Genomic DNA, 20550 nt, shown 5'->3' with positions numbered 1-20550 from the left:
TGAATTACAGGACAACCTGTTCTACCTTTCGGACCCTTTTTTATCACGTGACAATAATATACTTTTAACAAAAGAGGAACGACTAAATGTTCCCTATGATAGATCGATTATATAAAGCAAGTTTTAAGTTGTTGCGAGGATATAATCTCACAGACATGAGCTGAATCTAATTGCTGCATGGTTGGCAGTTAAGCAAACCAGGACAATGTACCAGTGAGACAACAGATTGTATACGTGTTTGTGTCGACCATGTCATACCTTGTCCGAAGCGTCCCGTCTTATGGACCTCGGCGGCTCCTCGGTATCCCAGCATCCTACACACCACGTCTCCGTCCTTTTTGTCCCAGACGTCGTCACACACCGTCCCCCAGCGGCGTTCGTGGAAAATCTCCACACGACCTTCGTGAAGACCTGACCCATTCACCAGCCGCACCAGGGTCTCCTCCACTGCAACACACACAACACACACATTAACGTAATGATCTGTGGATGCAAATACACATATGAACTGGCATCTATACACATTTTTTTCTATAAGGTAATGTGTTCGCAGACAGTTTATTGGAGTCTCCAAGCAATAAAATGTTTGCAGCAAAAAGCATCACGTTCCTCAGTGTGCAGAAATGCTGAGTCTTCATTATTTAATTCAACGTGACTACATTGAAAGAACACATGACTCTTTTATCCGACACTTGTTGGCGTGACTTTGTACTCACACAGAGAAGCTTATTTTCATTGCGAGTGTTTATGAGTTTAATGAAGCCCTGTAAATCAAACCAATATGAAAACAAACGGAGATGAATACCATAGATTGTTTTCAACATGCTGCAAAGGAACTTATTTTTCCAGAAGCCACAGAAATAGTCTTTGATTCAAAAAGAAAAATAAATAAAATAATTTCAAGTGAGGGGAATTTTTCTTTCTTGATCTTATGTGAATCCCCTTCTAAAAAGTTTGGGATTACAAGAATTTGGGATTGAAGTTCTGTCCAAAAGTAATTTTTCAGTGATTGCTGACCATCATCCGAACATAATAACCTATAGTCTGGCAATAATATTGTGAATTTTATTGCGTAAGAGTTGAAAGATTTTGAAATTCACAACTTCCTTCTTTGAAACTTCACTGTATGCATCTGAGAGCATTTATCGACAAACAGTTATGGACAAAACTTCAGGAATTTACTGGTACTGGTAACAAAATAGTCCGGTACACAAACCCTCGTAAAACCACAACTTGTTGTTTTTACACTTGTAAACCACTCGTGTTGGTGGGTGGATTGTTTTATTCAACCTGTATCCCTGTTTACAGTCTCTGTGCTAAGCAGGCTTCACATTTAACATGCAGACATGAGAGTGTTATCAATCTTCTCATCTAACTCTCTGCAAGAAAATGAATAAGCACATTTCCTAAAATGTAGAACTATTCCTTTAAAAACATATATTAATACATACATTATGAGAATCCACTAGAGTATATACAATATCAAACATGACAAAATACATAAAACAATAGAAAATTAGCAACAATTGAGACACAAATAATCAGAAATAAAGTGAAGAGATAAGGAAATAAATGAAGGTTATAAATTAATAATTGAATACAAAATGTCACTGAAAGGAATAGGGAGATGAAAAGTGTCTTATGTCTGCATGTAGCAGTTATCGGCATGAAATAATGCACTTGCAGCATCAAAAATATTAGGCCTAAGTGAAAAAAACAAAAGGACAATAGGTTTGTTTTTCAAAGCTGCAAAGGAGCTGCTTCTGCTGTCATATTTCTGAACCAAAGTCACTTTTCCTTGTATTAAACAAGCTGTTGGACATTTGCTAGAATCAATAAAAGCAGAATAAAAATCTTGTTTCTGCAACGACAGCCTTTGTTTTCACTGTGAAACATAAAGCGGTTTCATTTACAAAACATGGAGGCAATTTGCTTCTATTAGTTTGTTGTACATAGTTTGAGAATACCTGATTTTAACACAATATACATCAGGGTATTTAAAAAATTACTATCTAACAATAAAATATAACAACGTGAAAGTAAACTCTCTACAGCGGTCGTTTTAAGCCAGTTTGCTTGATTCAGGGTTGGAGTGCTCTGCTCAAGAACGTACCTACATTATAATCACATCATGTGTGTGTGTGTGTGTGTGTGTTTGTGTTAGCAGAGGCTTCATGGATCCACAGTACATCTCGTATTCCTGAAACTATGCAGCAGCTGTACTCGTATAATTGACTTGATTTATCACCTTTCAGAGCGCAGAGAGAAAATGAGTAAGAGGTAAACACACACACGCACACACGCACGCACGCACACACACACACACACACATAGAGCGACACTATCCTTGGTGTTAAGACGTGCTCTCGCTGATTGAGACTGTTGACAAAGTCTTGGAGAGTAGAGCCAGACACATTATCTAGACAGGATATTAGTCTCATCAGACCATCATAAATTCTAACTGTGTACCATTTAACTCTCATTAGACAGTCATGTACTCTGCTCTCACTAGCCCATCATAATTTAATACCTACCATAACAGTATACCATCATATCTGCTGCACATATTTGTATCATATTCATACAGAAAACCAGCAAATTAAAACCAGAAATTGGATGAACTTTCAACCTCCTGATGTTCTTTTTTCTAGACAATACTGAAAGAGACTGAAATAGAGGAAATCAACAAGTGCTACAATAGCACATACTTAGTTTTCAACAAGGAACTGAATACTCAATTACCTGAAACAGATGTTGAAACTATTTCACGTACAAAACAGTCCCCTTTTTTTTAAATTCCTATGAAGTTGGGTAAAAACTGGAGGACTCTGCTGGCATAAAGATGTAAAAGTAGAACAGTAATTAATACATCTCATAAAGGTTAACTACTTTTTTGAACAGGATACTTTTAAATGTCCTCAAATGAACCACCAGACAAAAATCTGCTCCAACCGTTGATGCATATTTTTGTTAAATAGTCATTTATAGTTGGTGCTATAGAGTTACCCTCATTGCTTCTTCTAGACACTGAAAAATACACTTAAATTAGCTGCTTTTATCTTGTTACATATTGTGTGCCATGCTGGAGAAACGGGATACGGACAAGCAGTGTAGTTATTTTCTAATCAGCTGAATTGATTGAATTACTGAACATATTGGATTTTAATTAGATTGCAGCCAATTTGCCACTGGCTTGTTGGCACTTCTTTAGTTATTTTTTACCACATTGGAGGTATCTTAACCATCAGAAATAAACAATATCTCCAACAGGGAGTTACTACAATTTGTCCCTGACACGAATGTGACATAAAACACAAAACCACTCACCTATAAGAGCACTTTAGACGGTCAATTTCACCTAGAAACTTGCTAGTCTTTGGACTGTAAACCCACATAACAGTCATAATAACATAAAAGGAAGAAGACTAAGAATTAGTCCCAGGACTTTTCTACGAGACAGCGGTGCTAACACATGTACCAAGAGGAAGGATTAGGATTACTCTTTGTCAGTCTGGTTTAAAATGCATTTTTATATTCAGAGGTGAAAGAAGTACTCAGATCTTTTACTCAAGTAAAAGCAGTAATATAACAGAGTATTTCTACACTGTGGTAAGTAAAAATCCTGCATTCAAAATTTAACTAAAGTACAAAAGTATGAGCATCAAAATATACTTAAAGGTACAGTGTGTAGGATTTGGCGGCATCTAGTGGTGTGGCTGCAGATTGCAACCAACTGAGTACCCCTCCGCTCACTCCTCCCTTTCCAAGACTGCGGTAACGAGAGCCGCGGCGTGCAAAAACCGTGGTATCTTTCAGGACCTTCGCATTGCCGACTTTAGGAGCAACGGAAGTCAGACGGCAGCTGGCGGTATCACAGTTTGGCACTCATGTTACCGTGTCGGAGAACTACGATGGCCTTCAGGTAACATAAAAACGTGAAAGCCATGAGCGCCAGTGTTTGGTGGAGTAACATGGCGGACTCCGTGAAGAGGACCCGCTCCCTATGTAGATATGAAAGACTCATTTTAAGCTACGAAAACACAACGATTCTTAGTTTCAGGTGATTAAACACTAATGAAAACATAGTTATGAATATTATATTCCATTTTTGCTAATAGATCCCCGAAATGCTACACACTGGTCCTTTTAAAGCATAAAAAGTAAAAGTACTCATTATGCAGAATGGCCCATTTCAGAATAATACTGTATATATTATATTATGAGCTGTCAAAATGAGACTCTGTTGAAAAGAGGAGGAGGAGGAGGAGAAGGAACGAGAGGAAGGGAGGCAGCACATGTAAGCTTTAGTCTTCAGAGATAATGAGAACCATACAAGCAATCTTCACAGGACATTCATATCTCTGCAAAGAAAAGTTGGACTTAAACATGTTTGGAGTTGTGCTGAATTATGTGGTGGAAGTTAACTTGATTTATTTTGCAGGAAATGTTGGTAGAATAAAGACAGATGCATGACGAGAAAGTTAAGGTGAAACAGTCAATTTATTCTAAAAAGCTATAGTGTAGCCAAAATGTTTTAGCATGCAAAATCAAAAACACAAGAGCCAAAGTGTAAGAAATGGATTAGACAAATTTAGCATGTCTGTGTAACTAGTTTACGACCTGCAGCAGTAACACTAACGTGGTACTATTTCCATGGACAAGGAGCACATTATCATTTTGTGGAGTTATAAATTATGTTTTCCTGGATGCTACTATATAAACTATGTTCGGCTTTGTCCTGTTTATTGGATTTGGGGAAGTTTACACTCCAGAAACCACAAACCAAATTGTTACCCGAGATAAAGTTACGTTTTCCGAACACATGTGGTTAATCCTCATCCTCAAAGCCTTTTCTCTTGAAATAGTTTAAATGTAAACAATAAAGTATAAATATAACATTTGTTGGTTGGATGTTTTGCTTGAGTAAGCTATACACCCAAACAGGGATGACGTTGGAACCAAATAACCTTACATTTTCCTCATTATACTGTACCATAATACTAAAGCTAAGTATAGCTCTACACAAACAATGTTGAAGCCCCCCCCTACTTGTATCTAAGAAAAGCTGCCCCACCCAATCTGATATTTTCTGACGTCATCACCCTTTCGAAAAAAAAAATACAAATACAAATCCTCAAAAAAATTATTAATTTGAATAACTTGATTCAATGAATTAAATTAGTCTTTTTTTATAAACAAACTTGCTTTAATGAAATAAAGGTGGTTAAATAAATGTGAATTATGGTGTTATAGATTACTACTCGACCACCCCGTTAATACAGGTGCGTGCCTCCCTTTGTGTGCGGCAAGTGCGAGAGCAAATAGGTTTTTGATCACAGTGAAAATGCGATGAAAAGTGTTTTTAAGGCTAAACGCCAACAAACATGAATTGATGCAGAATATTTCGTTAAGTAAAAACAATTATTACAAATATCTTTTTTTAATAAATGTTCAACGCTCTAGAGTTATTGGAAATGTTTGGATCACACGAGTTGGAAATAATCCTACGCAGCCGCCACTGGAATATAATTCTACAGATAGTAAAATACTAATACTAATATTAGTGTAGCCTGATATTTATCTGCAAACAGCTTTGTTGAATACTCTATTCTGATTGGTCAATCACAGCATTCTACCGTTTGTTACTTCTTTATAGCAGACCGTTACTATGTATAACAGACCGTTGCTATGCATAACAGACCGTTGCTATGTATAACAGACTGTTGCTATGTATAACAGACCGTTGCTATGGACGCAGTTCTGATGTCGGACTCTGGAGGACCGTTTTTGTGTCAAATAATTCATTCCTTATGTAAGTAGCCGTGTAATAAGCGGGATAATGTACAGCTAGCAGGGTTTATTTCACAACAGTGACCGGCTCGCTGTACATTATCCCTTCATGTGTTATATGAAAGCAGACAGCTTAACAGGCGTAGCAACGGTAGCTAAGGGCAGCACATTGTTTGGTGAAAACATTTTCTGGTGTCATTCATCTTTGTTTCCAAACTATCTTTAAATATCTTAACATGTCAAAACCATAAATTTCATTTTTGGATTCGAATATAAGAACATAAATTTAGCTGTTATTCCAGTGGTGGAAAATAAATGAATTCAACTAATAATTAAGACCTTATGTTTACATAGTTAATGATATTTCCTGAGTCAAAAAGCGAGAAAGTTAGCAATCAAAACAACTACTTATTTAAGTAATTATGCAAAAAGTCAAGGATGCTGATGTCTAACATATCCTGTCTCTTCACAGTCGAACAGCTCTCATGTTCACTTTGGACGACCAACAAAGCGCTTCACCATAAACTCACTAATTTGGACAAATTTGACATTTCATAACAAGCTCTGCACCTTTCCTGTGCACGAGATATAATGACTGTTTTTGTCCAGGGGAAACTAGACGAGTGAGCTCCAAGTGTTGGTGTTCGTCCAAGTGGTGCAAGCCTTTAGAGGCCGGGGGGAGCTCCAGCAGCAGACTGTCAATACCTGAAGAAGGCCAGAACATGGAGTGATCGCGTATTACTAATGTTTATCTGGCAGGCAGGGCGGGTCTGGACCGAACAGGACTGAGTGGCTTCGGCTCAACAGTTAACCAGCTCCATCTGTTCAGAAAATGTTCTCATTGAACCTCAGATGCTTTTGTCTTTCACATTGTTGTTGTCATTGCTCTGTTGGTGTCTTTTTATGTTTTCTTCTTTTGACTCTTCTTTCTGTTTAGTGTAATTTCTTTGCTTCTAATTTGATTTTCTTGGCCAGTCATGCACACTCAAAATTTGGCCACACAGGCACATTTTGAAACCAGTTTGTGCCTCTCGTGTGGTCTTTGTAGCAATAGTTTGACATTTTGGAAATACCCATTTCAGCCAAGTGAGAGGAAATAATGCATTAAAAAGTATTTAAAATCTGGGTTTTTATAAAATGGATTTCACTGCAATGATATACTTGATGTAGCGTGTCTGATTCACACGCTGTTACAGAGGTGATGACTATTATAGTGTTTGTCAATGGGGTGTTTTTGACCTGAATTCTACTGCGATATGTTAAAGGAATAGTTTGACAGTTTGGGAAATATGCTTATTCACTTTCTCGCTGAGAATTAGATGAAAAGTTTGATACCACTCTCATATCTGTTTGGTAAATATAAAGCTTAAGCCAGCGACTGGTTAGCTTAGCTTAGCATAAAGACTGGAAGCAGAGGGAAACAGCTAGCCAGGCGCTCTCTAATGGTGACAAAAGTAGCCAACCAACACCTCTAAAGCTCACTAAAATTAACATCATGTAGAACAAAAAAGAAAAATTACAAATCCTCTACCAAAATCCTCAGTTTGAATAAGGTGATTCAGTGTTGTATTTTATTAAATCACCTTTCTTTAATGAATATAACTCGTCACTTTTGTCAACATATAAACTGATGACGTCTTGACGGATTCGCCATGCGAATGCAGATACAAAATATAATCTTTTTTTGTAACAACTTCATTAATTTATTATAATAGTGTGAGAGCCACACTAGATTTTTTGTTATTGTGGTTAAATAAATGTAATTTATGGTGCAAGCGGGAGAGCAAATAGGTTTTCTGACCACAATGAAAATGTTGTTTTTGAAAGGCTAAACACCAACAAATATGGATTGAACCAAAATATCTTGTTAACTAAAAAAATATTGTGAATTTTTTGGAAATGATTACCATCTATCTTTTTTCCCTTAGTTTTGACTTTTAGATTTAACAATGCTCTAAAGTTATTGGATATCTCATCTGTGCAACTTGAAAGTAAAATACACGTTGTGCAAATTGAAGTAGAATGTGCCTTGTGCATTGCCACTCAGAAGATAAGTCTCCTCTCCCGGTATAGAGGAGTCATTGTATATTGATATAGCTGTGGGCAGGAATGATTTCCTGTCGCGGTCCTTATTAGGCTTTAGGCTTGCAGTGATGCCTTCAGTGGAGCAGCGCCAGGCATGTTTTGATTCAACTGAGGTTTGCTTTAGTCTCTCACGTGGCCAGATCCCGCGATAAACCAAATGCTGGCCAAGTGAGACCAACGGGGTTAAAGGTCAGGAATCTACAGGAGCAAAGGCTGGCCATGTGAGACTTACCGATTTAAAGCCTCACGCATCCACGGGAAAAGGCATATTTTAAATGATCGGTCTCTGGATTTTATGAATCGATATCGGACCATTAAATGAAGATCGATTTGAATCGGAGAAATCGATTTTTTAAAGCCCTAGATGAAAAGGTCAAACTGGGTCTGATTCTTTTGTAAAATAAAAGCAAAAGACTGACTCACCTCACTGTTTTAAAGAGTTCTCAGCATGAAGCATCTCTTCATGTGTGTTTGCTTAACTGTGTGTGCATTACATTAGAAATGAATAAAATCAGATACACTGTGGGGGAGCTGGGTAGTTCTGTTCCCACAAACTGTTAATTGAATTCAGCAAAAATAAAAAAGGGAACATAAATAATAAAAACAGAGTACATAGAAGGTATTTCAACAGACGTGAGAACTGAAGAGTAGAAAGTAAATATATATTGGCTGATCTCTGACTATGTTCCTCAGTATTGATGTTGGAGGGTGGAGCTTTTAGCTTGGCTTCACATAAAAATAAAAACATGATGTTTTTCATGAGTCCAAAGCTGAAATCATTTATAATTGGATCTCTGTAGCTGCTCAGGTCCACTGTAAAAAACAGCCTGTTAAACATTAAACCCACAACACTTAGTTGGACCCTCGAGATCAAACTGTCAGCTATGAAAGTAAGAGCTGTGTGTGTGTGTGTGTGTGTGTGTGTGTGTGTGTGTGTGTGTGTATCACTTCCAATCGCTCTTGTAATACGTCATCTGTCAAGTGAAAATTACCCTAAATGCCCCAAAAATGAAAAATTTGGTGTTTTGTTACATGTTACATGCACATGGGAAAATGTCCCTCAGGAGTTATTGTTGGACTTTGGCCTCAGCTAATGTAGGACATATTTCATGCCTTTAGCTGAGTGATACAGTACAGTTTATTATATTCTTATCCGCCTCTGTAGCATTCAGGGAAAAGATTTGCAGGAATACACAACATTACAAATGGATTCAAGTGTGTTTATCTGCTCTAACATAGCCACAATGTTTAGCATGTCCAGCTTAGTGGTTTAAACCTACAGTATTACATCCAGGCCAAGGAGCACATTAAGTAAATATATAAATTTGTGGGGTTACAGGTTCAGGCTGTTCTCATAGACCATTCATAGCTATATCTACGACATCCACGCAATTGCGAACCATGAAGTATAAAGAGCAACAAACGCCATGTAGAGAGGATTTTAAACAAAGAAACAGGCATAAGTAGTTTTTACAGCCTTTGGATTAATAGAAAAACAAATGTCAATGTACTGTTGGATCGAGAAGTAACAGTAACAGTAACAGTAACAGTAACAGTAACAGTAACAGTAACCAAACCGATCTCATGGGAAGGCGTATAAATACCACAACATTAAGACGATATTCTGCGTGTCATGAGGATGCATTTTAGCATTTTCGCATGTCATTTGTACGCCACGCAACACAACTACGGTAACGTCTGCAGTAAGTTTAAGCAACAAAACCACTTAGTTAGGAAAAACATCATGAGTGGGCTTAAAAATAAGTATGTAAACGAAGTAAAATACGTACAGAAACAACGTAACATCAGTACAGAAAATGTCACTAACAACTTAGAAAACAAAATACCGGTCTCCAACATCGGCCTCCTGGTTGAAAGTCCTGTGTTTGTTGGACCCATCCACTTCACTAGCTCTGAGCATTGCATATACATTGCAGTCAGTACAGACTACTACTTTTCGTGCAACCGGGCTGCAGTAACAGTAACTATGTGTACGAGTTGGTAAAAAAGACGTTTTTTAGTGTCTCTGTAGGACAAAACGTTCAAACGTTAGCGGATTTTAACAAAACTAAACGGCTAGTTTCTCTGCGGTTTGATGCATGTTGGAATATGGATTTTGCACGAGGCCCTAGAGACAATGATCTACAAGATACACGTGTATCAAGGACATGTTTACGTCGATTCACATGTACGTTAATCTCCCAATAACTTTCTCTTTTTTCCTTTTTGTTTTTGTTTTGTACTTTAAGTATGTTTCTGGTTACAATAACTAGAACATCAATACAAGAAAATTGTCCTCTGTCTCACAAATGACGACAAGCTGGGGTCCATTAGCTTTTAAACACTCTTTTTTTGTGTGTTGTTGAGGTTTTCAATGAGCTAAAGATTCTGATCCTCTCAGTGACATAACGTCCTGTATGGCAGGTTCATTTAGTGTTAACACCCAACATGTGTGGATGAACGTGCACTTTTCCCACACACAGAACTTCAATGGTGTTGGGTCACTCATTCTGGTAAGTGATCACACAGGTATGCACTAGTATGCTTTGAAGCGTAAAAAAGATCTGAGTCATGCATCAAACAACAAGTCAGCCAAATGGTTTGTGACAAGAAAAGTGCACGACGCTGTGATTTAATATTTCTGACAGCCAGCAGCATGTGGTCTCGGTTTCTTTCTCTGGAACCTCAAAGATCCGTGTCTTGTAAATGATGTGAGGAAAGAACCGATCTTTGACGGTTCCTTAACGGGCAGAAACAGCATTCAGATGGTCGAGTCTATTTGATGTGAACCACCACATCGCTCATCACGTGGAGAACAACCATACTGACGTAACAAAGGAAGAATAACATTTGTGGTAAAAAAAAAAGAAGAGAAATGTCTGTGGCTTTGGGGGTCATTAACATTTTTTTTTCTTTCAACCTGAACCAAGATTGGTGGTTTTGACCGAGGTTTTATCTTACCCTGACAGGACATATGTATGTACATATAATGGTTTTCAAGTCCTTTTGATGTACACTAAGCCGTGTGGCTCCTCATCATGTGTCGGAAACCGTGAGATTACGCTGAAAAGAAAAGCAGATCTACTGATCCTTTAAACTTCCCACAGCTCGTTGCAGAGGACAGCAGGTGTGGCAGAGATCTACGAGGCCCATAAAATCATCAGCTCGTAAATTTCTGGTCTTATATTGCCAGCTTTGGATCATGTGCACTGATATATGTGCTTTTATCACAGCCAGGTTTCTTTAGTAGAATGTGTAGCTGTTAGCAATACATTATTTATATATTTAACCTACACTATTTTATTTCATGATGCTTGTTTATTTAGCTTTTTCAGACATTTTTTTGGTAAAATCAAAGTTGTTTAAGTTTAAATCTCCATTTTACGACTTGGGATCTCTTCTCAAATGGACATACAGTATCAGAGTCAGAATTACTTTGTATATTTGAAATATGCTAATTCATATTTTGAATGGAAACAGTTAACAATGTCTGCATGTCTCCAAGTTTGTGCCTCTCATTTATTGCTATTGTAGTACATTTCAGTCACAAAAAAACAGCATCCAATTTACCTAAATTATTTTTTTGAAAACCAAGATTCTTCTAACAATCAATTTTCTTAATCTTAGAAAAGATTGTAGCTGGAAATGACATTATGTCCTTGCTCAATTTGTACAACATGAACCAAAATTTAGAATTGTATTATCAATTATATTGGTATATATTGATGTTTCTTTCCAATATTCTATATTTCCAAAATAACATGGTAAATGGTAAATGGACTTGGACTTATAAAGCGCTTTTCTAGTGTTCCGACCACTCAAAGCGCTTTACACTACATGTCAGCATTCACCCATTCACACACATATTCATACACTGATGGCAGAGGCTGCTAAGGTGCCAACTTTGCCCATCAGGATCTAATCTAAATACTCATTCACACACCGATGGCTATGCCTTCGGGAGCAATTTGGGGTTAAGTGTCTTGCTCAAGGACACATCGATATCTGACCCGTAGCAGCCGGGGATCGAACCACCGACCTTCCAATTGGTGGACGACCTGCTCTACCCTCTGAGCCACAGCCGCCCACAACATACGCTGCTTGTCGTTTACAAAGACTAAAGACATATTGCCTAATTTCTGGCTAAATGGATTAAGAAATATGGTCAAAACGTGAGAATTGGGTTAAAAATATTTTTTATCGTGCAACGGATGGAATATTTTTTTTATCCTGTTGTTTAGAAGAGTGTTTGAGTAGTCTGGAAATACCTTCAAAACAGCTGTATGTGTTGTTAAACAATCTTCTGTTTTTCCTCAGAGATCATCAGGTATGTATTTTTGGAAAAATCAAATGTTTATCTTCGTGACCTGAATGTAATGTTTTATACACGAGAGGCACAAACTGAAGCTACTTCTCTCCCACTACTTCTTACATGAACATGGAGAGACCATCATCATCATCCATCATCTGCAACAGCTTGGCTGAAATAGTTAAGATGTAGAATAAACAGAGTCTGGTGTTGCTGTTCTTCACATGAACATATGATCACTTTAAATGCATCCTAACGGCTCAGGTGATGCTTTATGCAAACATCTTATACATGATTCATTTCTGATACCTTTATCTGTTTGTATCCCATCTTTCTTTATAGTATTTTATCACAATTTTCTGCTGCAACAAAATGCAGTTTCTCCACAGAGATCATTGAAGTGTCATTTTTTCATTCTAATACTTAAATGTGAGTGATGCTGTGTGAGGCTTTTATAACACAAATTCAATGAATCTTGGATATCAAAGTATTAAATATTCATCCAGTGCCGACGGGAAGTTGTGAACAGTCTGAAAAGTTATTTTTTTAAGTGTATCTTAGATTTCTAGTAAGACTGTAAGCATTTCTGACTTCCAGTTTATCAAAGCAGCATGAGAATTAAAACTTTTCTGCTGTTGTTCATAAAAAGCGGTTTAGTGGGAGAAGAAGATGACAGCGGAAAAAACATAAAACAGTGTCACTGGAATTGAAACTGGAGTTTATTACCACACTAATTAGTGTGAATATTACTGTAACATAAGTTGGTCCAACTTGGTTTTCCGCGATGAAGTCTATAAAACACTTTAATTTCAGTGTTGAATATTTTAGCAGAGCACTGTTGGACCACACTGGTCTGTTTGCATCCATGTGTGTGTGTGTGTGTGTGTGTGTGGTCATCTTACATGCTGGAAGCAGCACATTAATGAAGACACTCAACCAAAAGAAACAGGATGTTTTTATTTTGGGGGATTTTAGTTTGTGGTGAAAAACAGAAAATCTTTCCAACTTCGCATTGTTTTGTTATTACTAAGATTGTTCAAGTAGAACAGTCAACAGTGTACTGTATGTTGGAAACCTAAAGTGAGGTTTATGTTCACCGAAATGTCCACGGCGCGAGGGTACACAAGCCAAAAATGACATCATCACGTATTGTACGTTAAGTGTGGCTTCGCAAGGATCCGCAACTGTCGCAGCGCTTGGTTGTGCACCTCTGAATTTTTGTAACTAGGTCCCCGCTGCAAGTGCAGGGGCTTTTCATACATAACTGACACAATAAGATAAAAGCAAATAAATTAAGAAGTGAAATAGAAAGACGTCTGATTAGCGATCTACTGTGGTTGTGTGAAGCGCATTCTCCGAACGGACAGTATAAACAGAACTACTATGGTGTCCACAACTGTCCGTATACGCGTCCATTCGGGAGGATAATCGAGGCTTAAAGAGGAGCAAGCACTGTCTTCACCCTAAAAACAACAGGTCCAGTCTTCAAATGTCGGAATTCTGTAACAACCTCATGTTTACCCGATAAGGACATCTTGTGGTCGGGTTAGTTCTGACTATTGTCTCTCAGAAACAAAGGCGGGAGTTGCGTGACGTTATACCGTCGCAAAACCTCTTGGGAAAGAGGTTCGATTGGATGGACGGTCAGGAATACTACTCTTTTAGTCAAGTAGATTCAATTGCCAAACCTTAACCATCATATTAATTCAGAGTCATATTAATTGTGTTTATAACCATCATACACATTTTGGAAGGCACAGACAAATACGTCGTCCTGCCGATATCGGTACAGGAATAGAAAATACACAGAAGTTTTTGAAGGCAATAGTCATTTGAGTGTTGTGGACTGAATGCTGTCACTTCTGTTAATCAATAAATCAGCTCTTACCTGTTTTCTCTCCTCGGTCTCCTCGATCCCCCTTCTCTCCCTTAAACCCTCTTTCTCCTCGGTCACCTGAGGACAGAATGGAAAATCACATCACAGACTTTACAGGAGTAGAAATTAATAAAATCTGAACTGGTAAAATATAACTCAATCTTAGACACACATTAAACTTGACCTCACTTTACTGTGTACGACTGTTTCTAGACTCCTCACAATCTCATCGGACTTGTGACAGCAAATGTTCTTGTGTCATGCCTCAATTTCATGTATGACACCTTGTTTGCAGTTCATGCTTTTTATAGCTTGTTGTTTGTTTTACTTTATTTAGGCCCCGTCTTTGGATGTTTTAAACATGGCCAGATCTTACACATTTCCCCTTTAATGACAGACCAACAACAGTGGAACTATTCATCAGTTAAACCCGACACTCGCAACCAAAACCTGCTATAATGTGTACCGTCTACAGACAGTGGCAACCACAACATAACACACATGGGGGCAGAAATGTGAAATAACACACAGGAGCAGCTGAACCATCGACAGGTTTAGATTTTAAAACTGTTCCGCTACCTCACACCCATTTCCTCTCCTTTGTACTCCTTTGTATATTTTTTTTCCAAAAGCCTCTAAAATAGTGTGCCCTATAATCATGCCCAGTGATATGGGTATAACATGTGAAACATTAGAGGATACCCACCCTGCGTCCGGTGCTTAATTTACCTCTTAAAGATGTGTTTTTTGTGCGAGGTGAATGAGGTCGAAAGAGAGGAAGCAGAAGTAGGACTGAAATAAAGGTACCAGGTATAGTTTCTTGGAGTGTCTTTACAGCGTTTGCATGCTGAAAGTAGAAAATCCTCTCATTTGTGGTTTCCTCAAAATGACGGTACGTTTAAACGCACGACACCTCCCTCCAATCAGCAGCTTGGATACGACTGTTTCTCATTTGTTTTCATTTCAAAACACGATTTTATTCCAAACTCCGGGGAATAACCTCCAAAGCGGGAGAGAGCGTCTGTTTGAGCGCCATTTGTTGCTAATTTTCAGCCATGAGGTTTGAAAAACCACAAGTCTGTTTTTGCCATGAAGCTATAAGAGGATTGGCTTCAAGTCGGCATTTATCCCACCTTTAATTCGACTCCTTATTTCACATCCAAGACCACAGGGGCAGCTGCCAGACGAGGTGGCACTCGGTCCCACCTACCATGTGTTACTGTATGTGTGTGTGAGTGTGTCCATGTCTCTGAGTAGTGTATCTAACACCACACCCTGCCTGTCAGTGTCACTTCCATCTTGACCACATCCTTAACGACTAAATAACACTGTAGGAAAAACCCAAACACACTGGTAAGCTACTGCTGAGCCAAGAGAGACAACAGATGCATTTGTTTTCAAACTGCACAAGTAATGTTACATGCTGGTCGCCCCTGAATGGCAGCAAAGCGTTAATGTGTGAAGTTTAAGCACTTAAAGCTTCACTAATGAACAGTTTTAGTCACATTAGTGGCTGTATGGAAGGTAAAGTTGGCCTATTGGTCCACCAATTTTGTTCAGACTGAAATATCTCAACAATTATTGGATGCATTTCCATTAATATTGGTACATAGAGTATATTCATGGTGGCCAGAAGATGAATCCTAATGACTTTTCCTCTATAGCACCACCAACAGGTCAAACATTTTAATTTGTCCATTGATATCATTTTTTAATCCAATCAGACCAGTGGGCTCAGCATTTGCATTCATCACAGTTCCTGTAACATCCAACATCATAGCACTACTTTTTGTGCAAACTGAATCAGTGTCAGTCTGTTTAGCCTTTTTCTTAGCTCATTGTTTTGGGTTTACAGCTGGCAAAATGACTGTATTGTCTCAGTACTCTAATCAGTTTCAGTTCCAGCAGTGGAGCTTTTAGCAGCTAAAAACCCAGTTGTTTTTCTGAGGAGTTGGTGGAGACCAAAAAGGAGCTAAAATATGAGTGAATTGTACTTATAGTCAACAGCTGCACAAAAACAAGACTCCAAACCAATTAAAATATTTCTGAGCTGAGTGTGTGTGTCAGCTTGTTTTGGAGTTTTCTTCCCTCAAGTGGCCAAGAGAGGAATTAATCCAGCTTTAAACACCAAGAAATGACCAAGACAATATTTTCGGCTTGTTCAACTCAGCTGATCTGTGACGCTTTACAACCAAAGAAAAAAGCCAAAACCACCTAATGCACTCTCCGAGTCTATCCACCATTCATCTATAAAAAGAAGCCATGAAGCTTCCCGGTGCTGTTTTAACAAGCTTTCAGTATCCACAGCTGAGCGACTGCTTTCCGCTGAGGCTCCGTTCACCTCAGAAAGTCTACAAACTCTTCACCCTTCGCTGGTTTGTTAAACCCACAACCAGACCCCAGATGGGTGGAAGCACAGACGGACATTGTTGTAAACTGCCAAAGTGTAGATGGCCAAACATCCGCGAAGATCATCGTTTTCTTCCTCTTGTCTCCGCTTTTCAGGAAAAACACTTTTGAACTCAAACAAACAATGTCACCAGTACAAGAGCCTTTTCAGGTTTGTTCAGCCAAGGCGGCTATTGCTGACCGAGCTAACTTTCCATGTTCTCTTCTGTTTACTCCAAACAAATCAGAGGCCTGTTACACCAAATTACAACATGCAAGCTATGATATGCAACAAAAGACTATTTCCTCGAGCTTCTTTTTTTTATTATTTCACTGATTAAAACAAACACAAGTGACAATCACTTGTGAAATACGATGTTTCCGTCATCTGAGATATGTGTCTAAGCAGTGCTTAAAACAGGCCCGATACATAAAATGTGTCTGTTTAAAAGGCATTTACACACCGAAAGCGTGACGAAAATATGAAATGCTCGCCTGCGAATGTTATATGTTTAGGGCTTTTATTGTGAAAGGTAAGAGCAGAAAGAGTGGATCTGGTCCGAGCCGCCTTTGTCAAGGTTGAAAGGAGTAATAAAGTTTGCCGTCTTGGTTCCTCTGTGTTGTTGTTTGATAAATATAATCGCAACTCAACCAGTTCCACACAATGTGATTGGTTGTGGGGCGGCTGTGGCTCAGAGGTAGCCCAGCAATCGGAAGGTCGGCAGTTCGATCCCCGGCTCCTCCAGTCACACGACAAAGTGTCCTTGAGCAAGATACTTAACCCCAAATTGCTCCCGAAGGCTGTGCCAAGGCTGTGATCCTGATGGCAATGTTGGCACCTTGCATGGCCGCCATCAGTGTATGAATGTGTGTGTGAATGGGTGAATGCTGACATGTAGTGTAAAGCACTTTGAGTGGTCAAAAGACTAGAAAGGCGCTATATAAATGCAAGTCCATTTACCATTTGATGCCTTTATTTGAGGTGCGAAACCTCGGAAAATCGACCTCGCTCCGAAAAAAAAGTATGCCGCTTTTTCGCCCTGTAATATTTGCGTTCTGTGTGAAAGTATTCCTTTACAAAAACAACAGTTCGAGAAAAAATATATTGATGTGTGAATTAATCGCATGAAAAAATGTCTCTGGTGTGTAAAGGCCTTAGCAGATTTTTTTTTTTTCCAGTCAAGAGTTTGCAAACACTAGTTGTCTGATCGGGCATTTAAGGTCAATCTTTTCTTGTGTTCTTGTTTTCTTTCCTGTTTTCACAGTTTCAAAATTGCTTCCAGCAAAGACCTCAAAGGCAGAGTGCTGCTGAGTTATAGCAGCACATCTATCTGTATAAAAATGCACCAAAACTAGTCTGGTGCCGAGTGTTGAGCCATAACAGCCAAGGACATGTGCTCACACAGGAGACAACAGATCAGCCTGGTCCAAGGTTTCAGGAGCTACTGGCCAACATGGGGACTGTGGGACTCAAAACACTGGACACTTCAGCCAAACCCAACTCTGATCAGCAACAGCTGTTGGCTGAACACACACATACTATATACTTACAATACCATGCCGACACAAAAGCGCCTTATCACATTTGTCGTGGCTTTATTTTCCCCAACAGCGCTCTGTGTGTGTCTCAGTGTGTTTTTGTTATTGCTGGCACCGTCCAGCTGGTGATGCCAGCGTGGAAACATTTACACCCCGGAGGGTTATGTAGATACAGACTGGTGTGGATAAATGGATTTATGGGTGGATTAGTGGATGGAAGGAAAGGCAGAAATTGTAGCGCTAGGTCATCAAGTTATTGTGTGTTTAAAGTTGTTTTTTTTTCCAAAAGTTGGCATCTGATTCTCACGTCTACTTAGAAAATCTGAACGCTGATGTCAAAGAAATGTATATTTGTAGTGTGCAATGGAAAACTGCTGGAAATACAGAATGGTGAAGAATTTCCCGATGCTCTCCTGCAACGCATAATAGTATATTCAGCTGTCTTGACACTATTAAATGCTCATTATGGATTTTTAATCATATATAAGAATGACTGACCTACTTAAACACTCAAAATAGCATTGGGCTTTCTACAAACGCATATAGGTCACTGCATACCTTTAAATATGTTAAGAAAATAATAATCAGCTCTGTTTTTGAGTCCTTAATTCACTGACTGATTTATCAATCTATGATGTGATTTGATTAATTTAAGGCCTGTTTCTTGAATCACACATGACAAGTGTCTATATGGATCATTTTAATGCTAATATAGCTATTTATATAAGTGTTTGCCTCCTAATGAAGACACTGCAGTGTTGAAACATTTGTCGACAATTAAAGGCTGCAAGCCGATCTGTGTGCTCTAGTCGATTTTTTTCTCCTTGGAAGTCATTTTGAAGTGTTTATGATGCTCAGAAGAAGGTATTCATTGTTTTACAGTTTATTTTGCAATGATTATATACTGTATGGTAAAATATTTTCTTGCATCGACTCATTTAAAAGGGACTGTTTGTAACTTTTAAGCGTATAAATGTACCGGGTCGGGACACATGCGCGCTCGCATATGCGCGTTCGCGTGTAGCCGCTGCCTCTCCTCCTCTGGCTGCTTGCCTTCACTCAGACAGCGCGCGCGTTCTCGCTCAGCTTGCTCCACCTCTAGACGTGAATGCACGCTCACTCCACACTGCAGAAGAGTTAGTTTAGCTCTGAGAATATCTGCTGAATGTACAGTGGACGTTTGTGCAGAAATAAATGCTGCAGCTCCTCCAGACCAACAGAGGTTTCCCGTGTCTTGTGAAGTGACGGAGCTCTGTAGAGAGAAACGTTATTGTCTCGTTACCGACCGGGTGCCGGTGTCTCCCTGCTCTCTCCGACTGCGGGCGGAGAAAGCAGGGAGACTCGCTGCAGAGCCCCGCTGCCTCAGCCTGCACTGAGACAGGAAAAGCCAACACTAGGATCAGATCTAAATCATGTTCATGGAGAGACCTTCGTCTGGTCAGCTAACATTACTGCTAAGCAGCTGAAATATAGAGTGATATTGTGGTTTTAGCTCACTGTTTTGAGCGATGCTCGTTCAGGTATATTTAGAGCGAGTAAGCGCGAGCCCGACGCTGACTTTCGTTGATTTCACAGCCACAGATGTCGCTGTTAACAAGCATTTCTAAAAGTTACAAATACTCCCTTTAAAACAGCTGATTTGATTAGTACAGACAGCTGTTTCTGTGGCATGAATAAAGGAAGATCTGGATAGTTAAGCAATTACAGCTTCCATTGCGAAACATAAAAAAGAAAACAAGTGCCACCTGTTAGTGATGGAGGAAGAAATTTCTACTCTGGCAAATAAAGCAGCCGTCTGAAAAGTCTGAAATGATTTGAGCTGTGAACGCGTTGACAACATTCAGCTGTGACTGCCGGGAGTAAAAGGCTTTTTCTACTGACTTGTGGATGATGAACTGTTGGGCGAGTGAGTAAGTGACTCACTTTAATGTGACTACTACCGTTACCCTATAAAGCACACAGCATTGTGATTATTGTATTATAATTATAATAATTAATCTGTGCTATATGTACTGGTGCTTCAATATGTTTTCTAGATGAACGTTCTCGGCCGTGACCTCATGGACGGAAATGAACAGAAATCAACTGTTATTTGCTTTTATAAAGTAGCTAAGCTATACGTATGATTATATATATAAACATGTATTGATTAATATGAGAATTAAAAGACATACCTCTGGGACCAGCTGGTCCAACGTCTCCTTTTTCTCCCTGTAAACCTTCGACTCCGACAGACCCTTTAATTCCTCGGTTGCCCTGGATCCCTTTTTCTCCTGTAAACCCTGAAACACAACAAACACATAGGAGCTTGATTCAATCAGTGATTAATAACCATCCAACAGGAAAGCCGTGTGGTCATAACATCCTGCAATATTGTTCATCAGACTCTCCTCGACATCAGCTATGACACAAAATGCCTTAACTACCGTGGCTTTTACCAACGGACGGATTATGAGACAATGGACCATGGGACATGTGAAAGGCCACCCCTACTACAGAATCCCTCTTTGTAGTCGTTTTGCGTCTCTTTTTGGTAGTTTTGCATGTCCTTTTGGTCGTTTAG

General features: G+C 39.0%; 1 protein-coding gene across 1 annotated transcript in view; it reads right to left on the bottom strand.

Moving 5' to 3' along the window:
* Nucleotides 1-20550, bottom strand: part of scara5 (scavenger receptor class A, member 5 (putative)) — an 84789-nt gene that overhangs the window by 13532 nt on the left and 50707 nt on the right. The window contains exons 9-11 of the mRNA XM_074615005.1: nt 20162-20269; nt 14073-14138; nt 259-447 (exon numbers count right to left, since the gene is read on the bottom strand). Coding sequence (XP_074471106.1) covers nt 259-447; nt 14073-14138; nt 20162-20269 — 363 coding nt within the window. The remainder of the gene's footprint in view (nt 1-258; nt 448-14072; nt 14139-20161; nt 20270-20550) is intronic.

The sequence above is a fragment of the Sebastes fasciatus genome, chromosome 18, assembly GCF_043250625.1.
Source record: "Sebastes fasciatus isolate fSebFas1 chromosome 18, fSebFas1.pri, whole genome shotgun sequence".
Lineage (NCBI taxonomy): Eukaryota > Metazoa > Chordata > Actinopteri > Perciformes > Sebastidae > Sebastes > Sebastes fasciatus.
The sequence above is the reverse complement of the archived record's forward strand: the minus strand, read 5'-3'. Positions and strand labels throughout refer to the sequence as shown.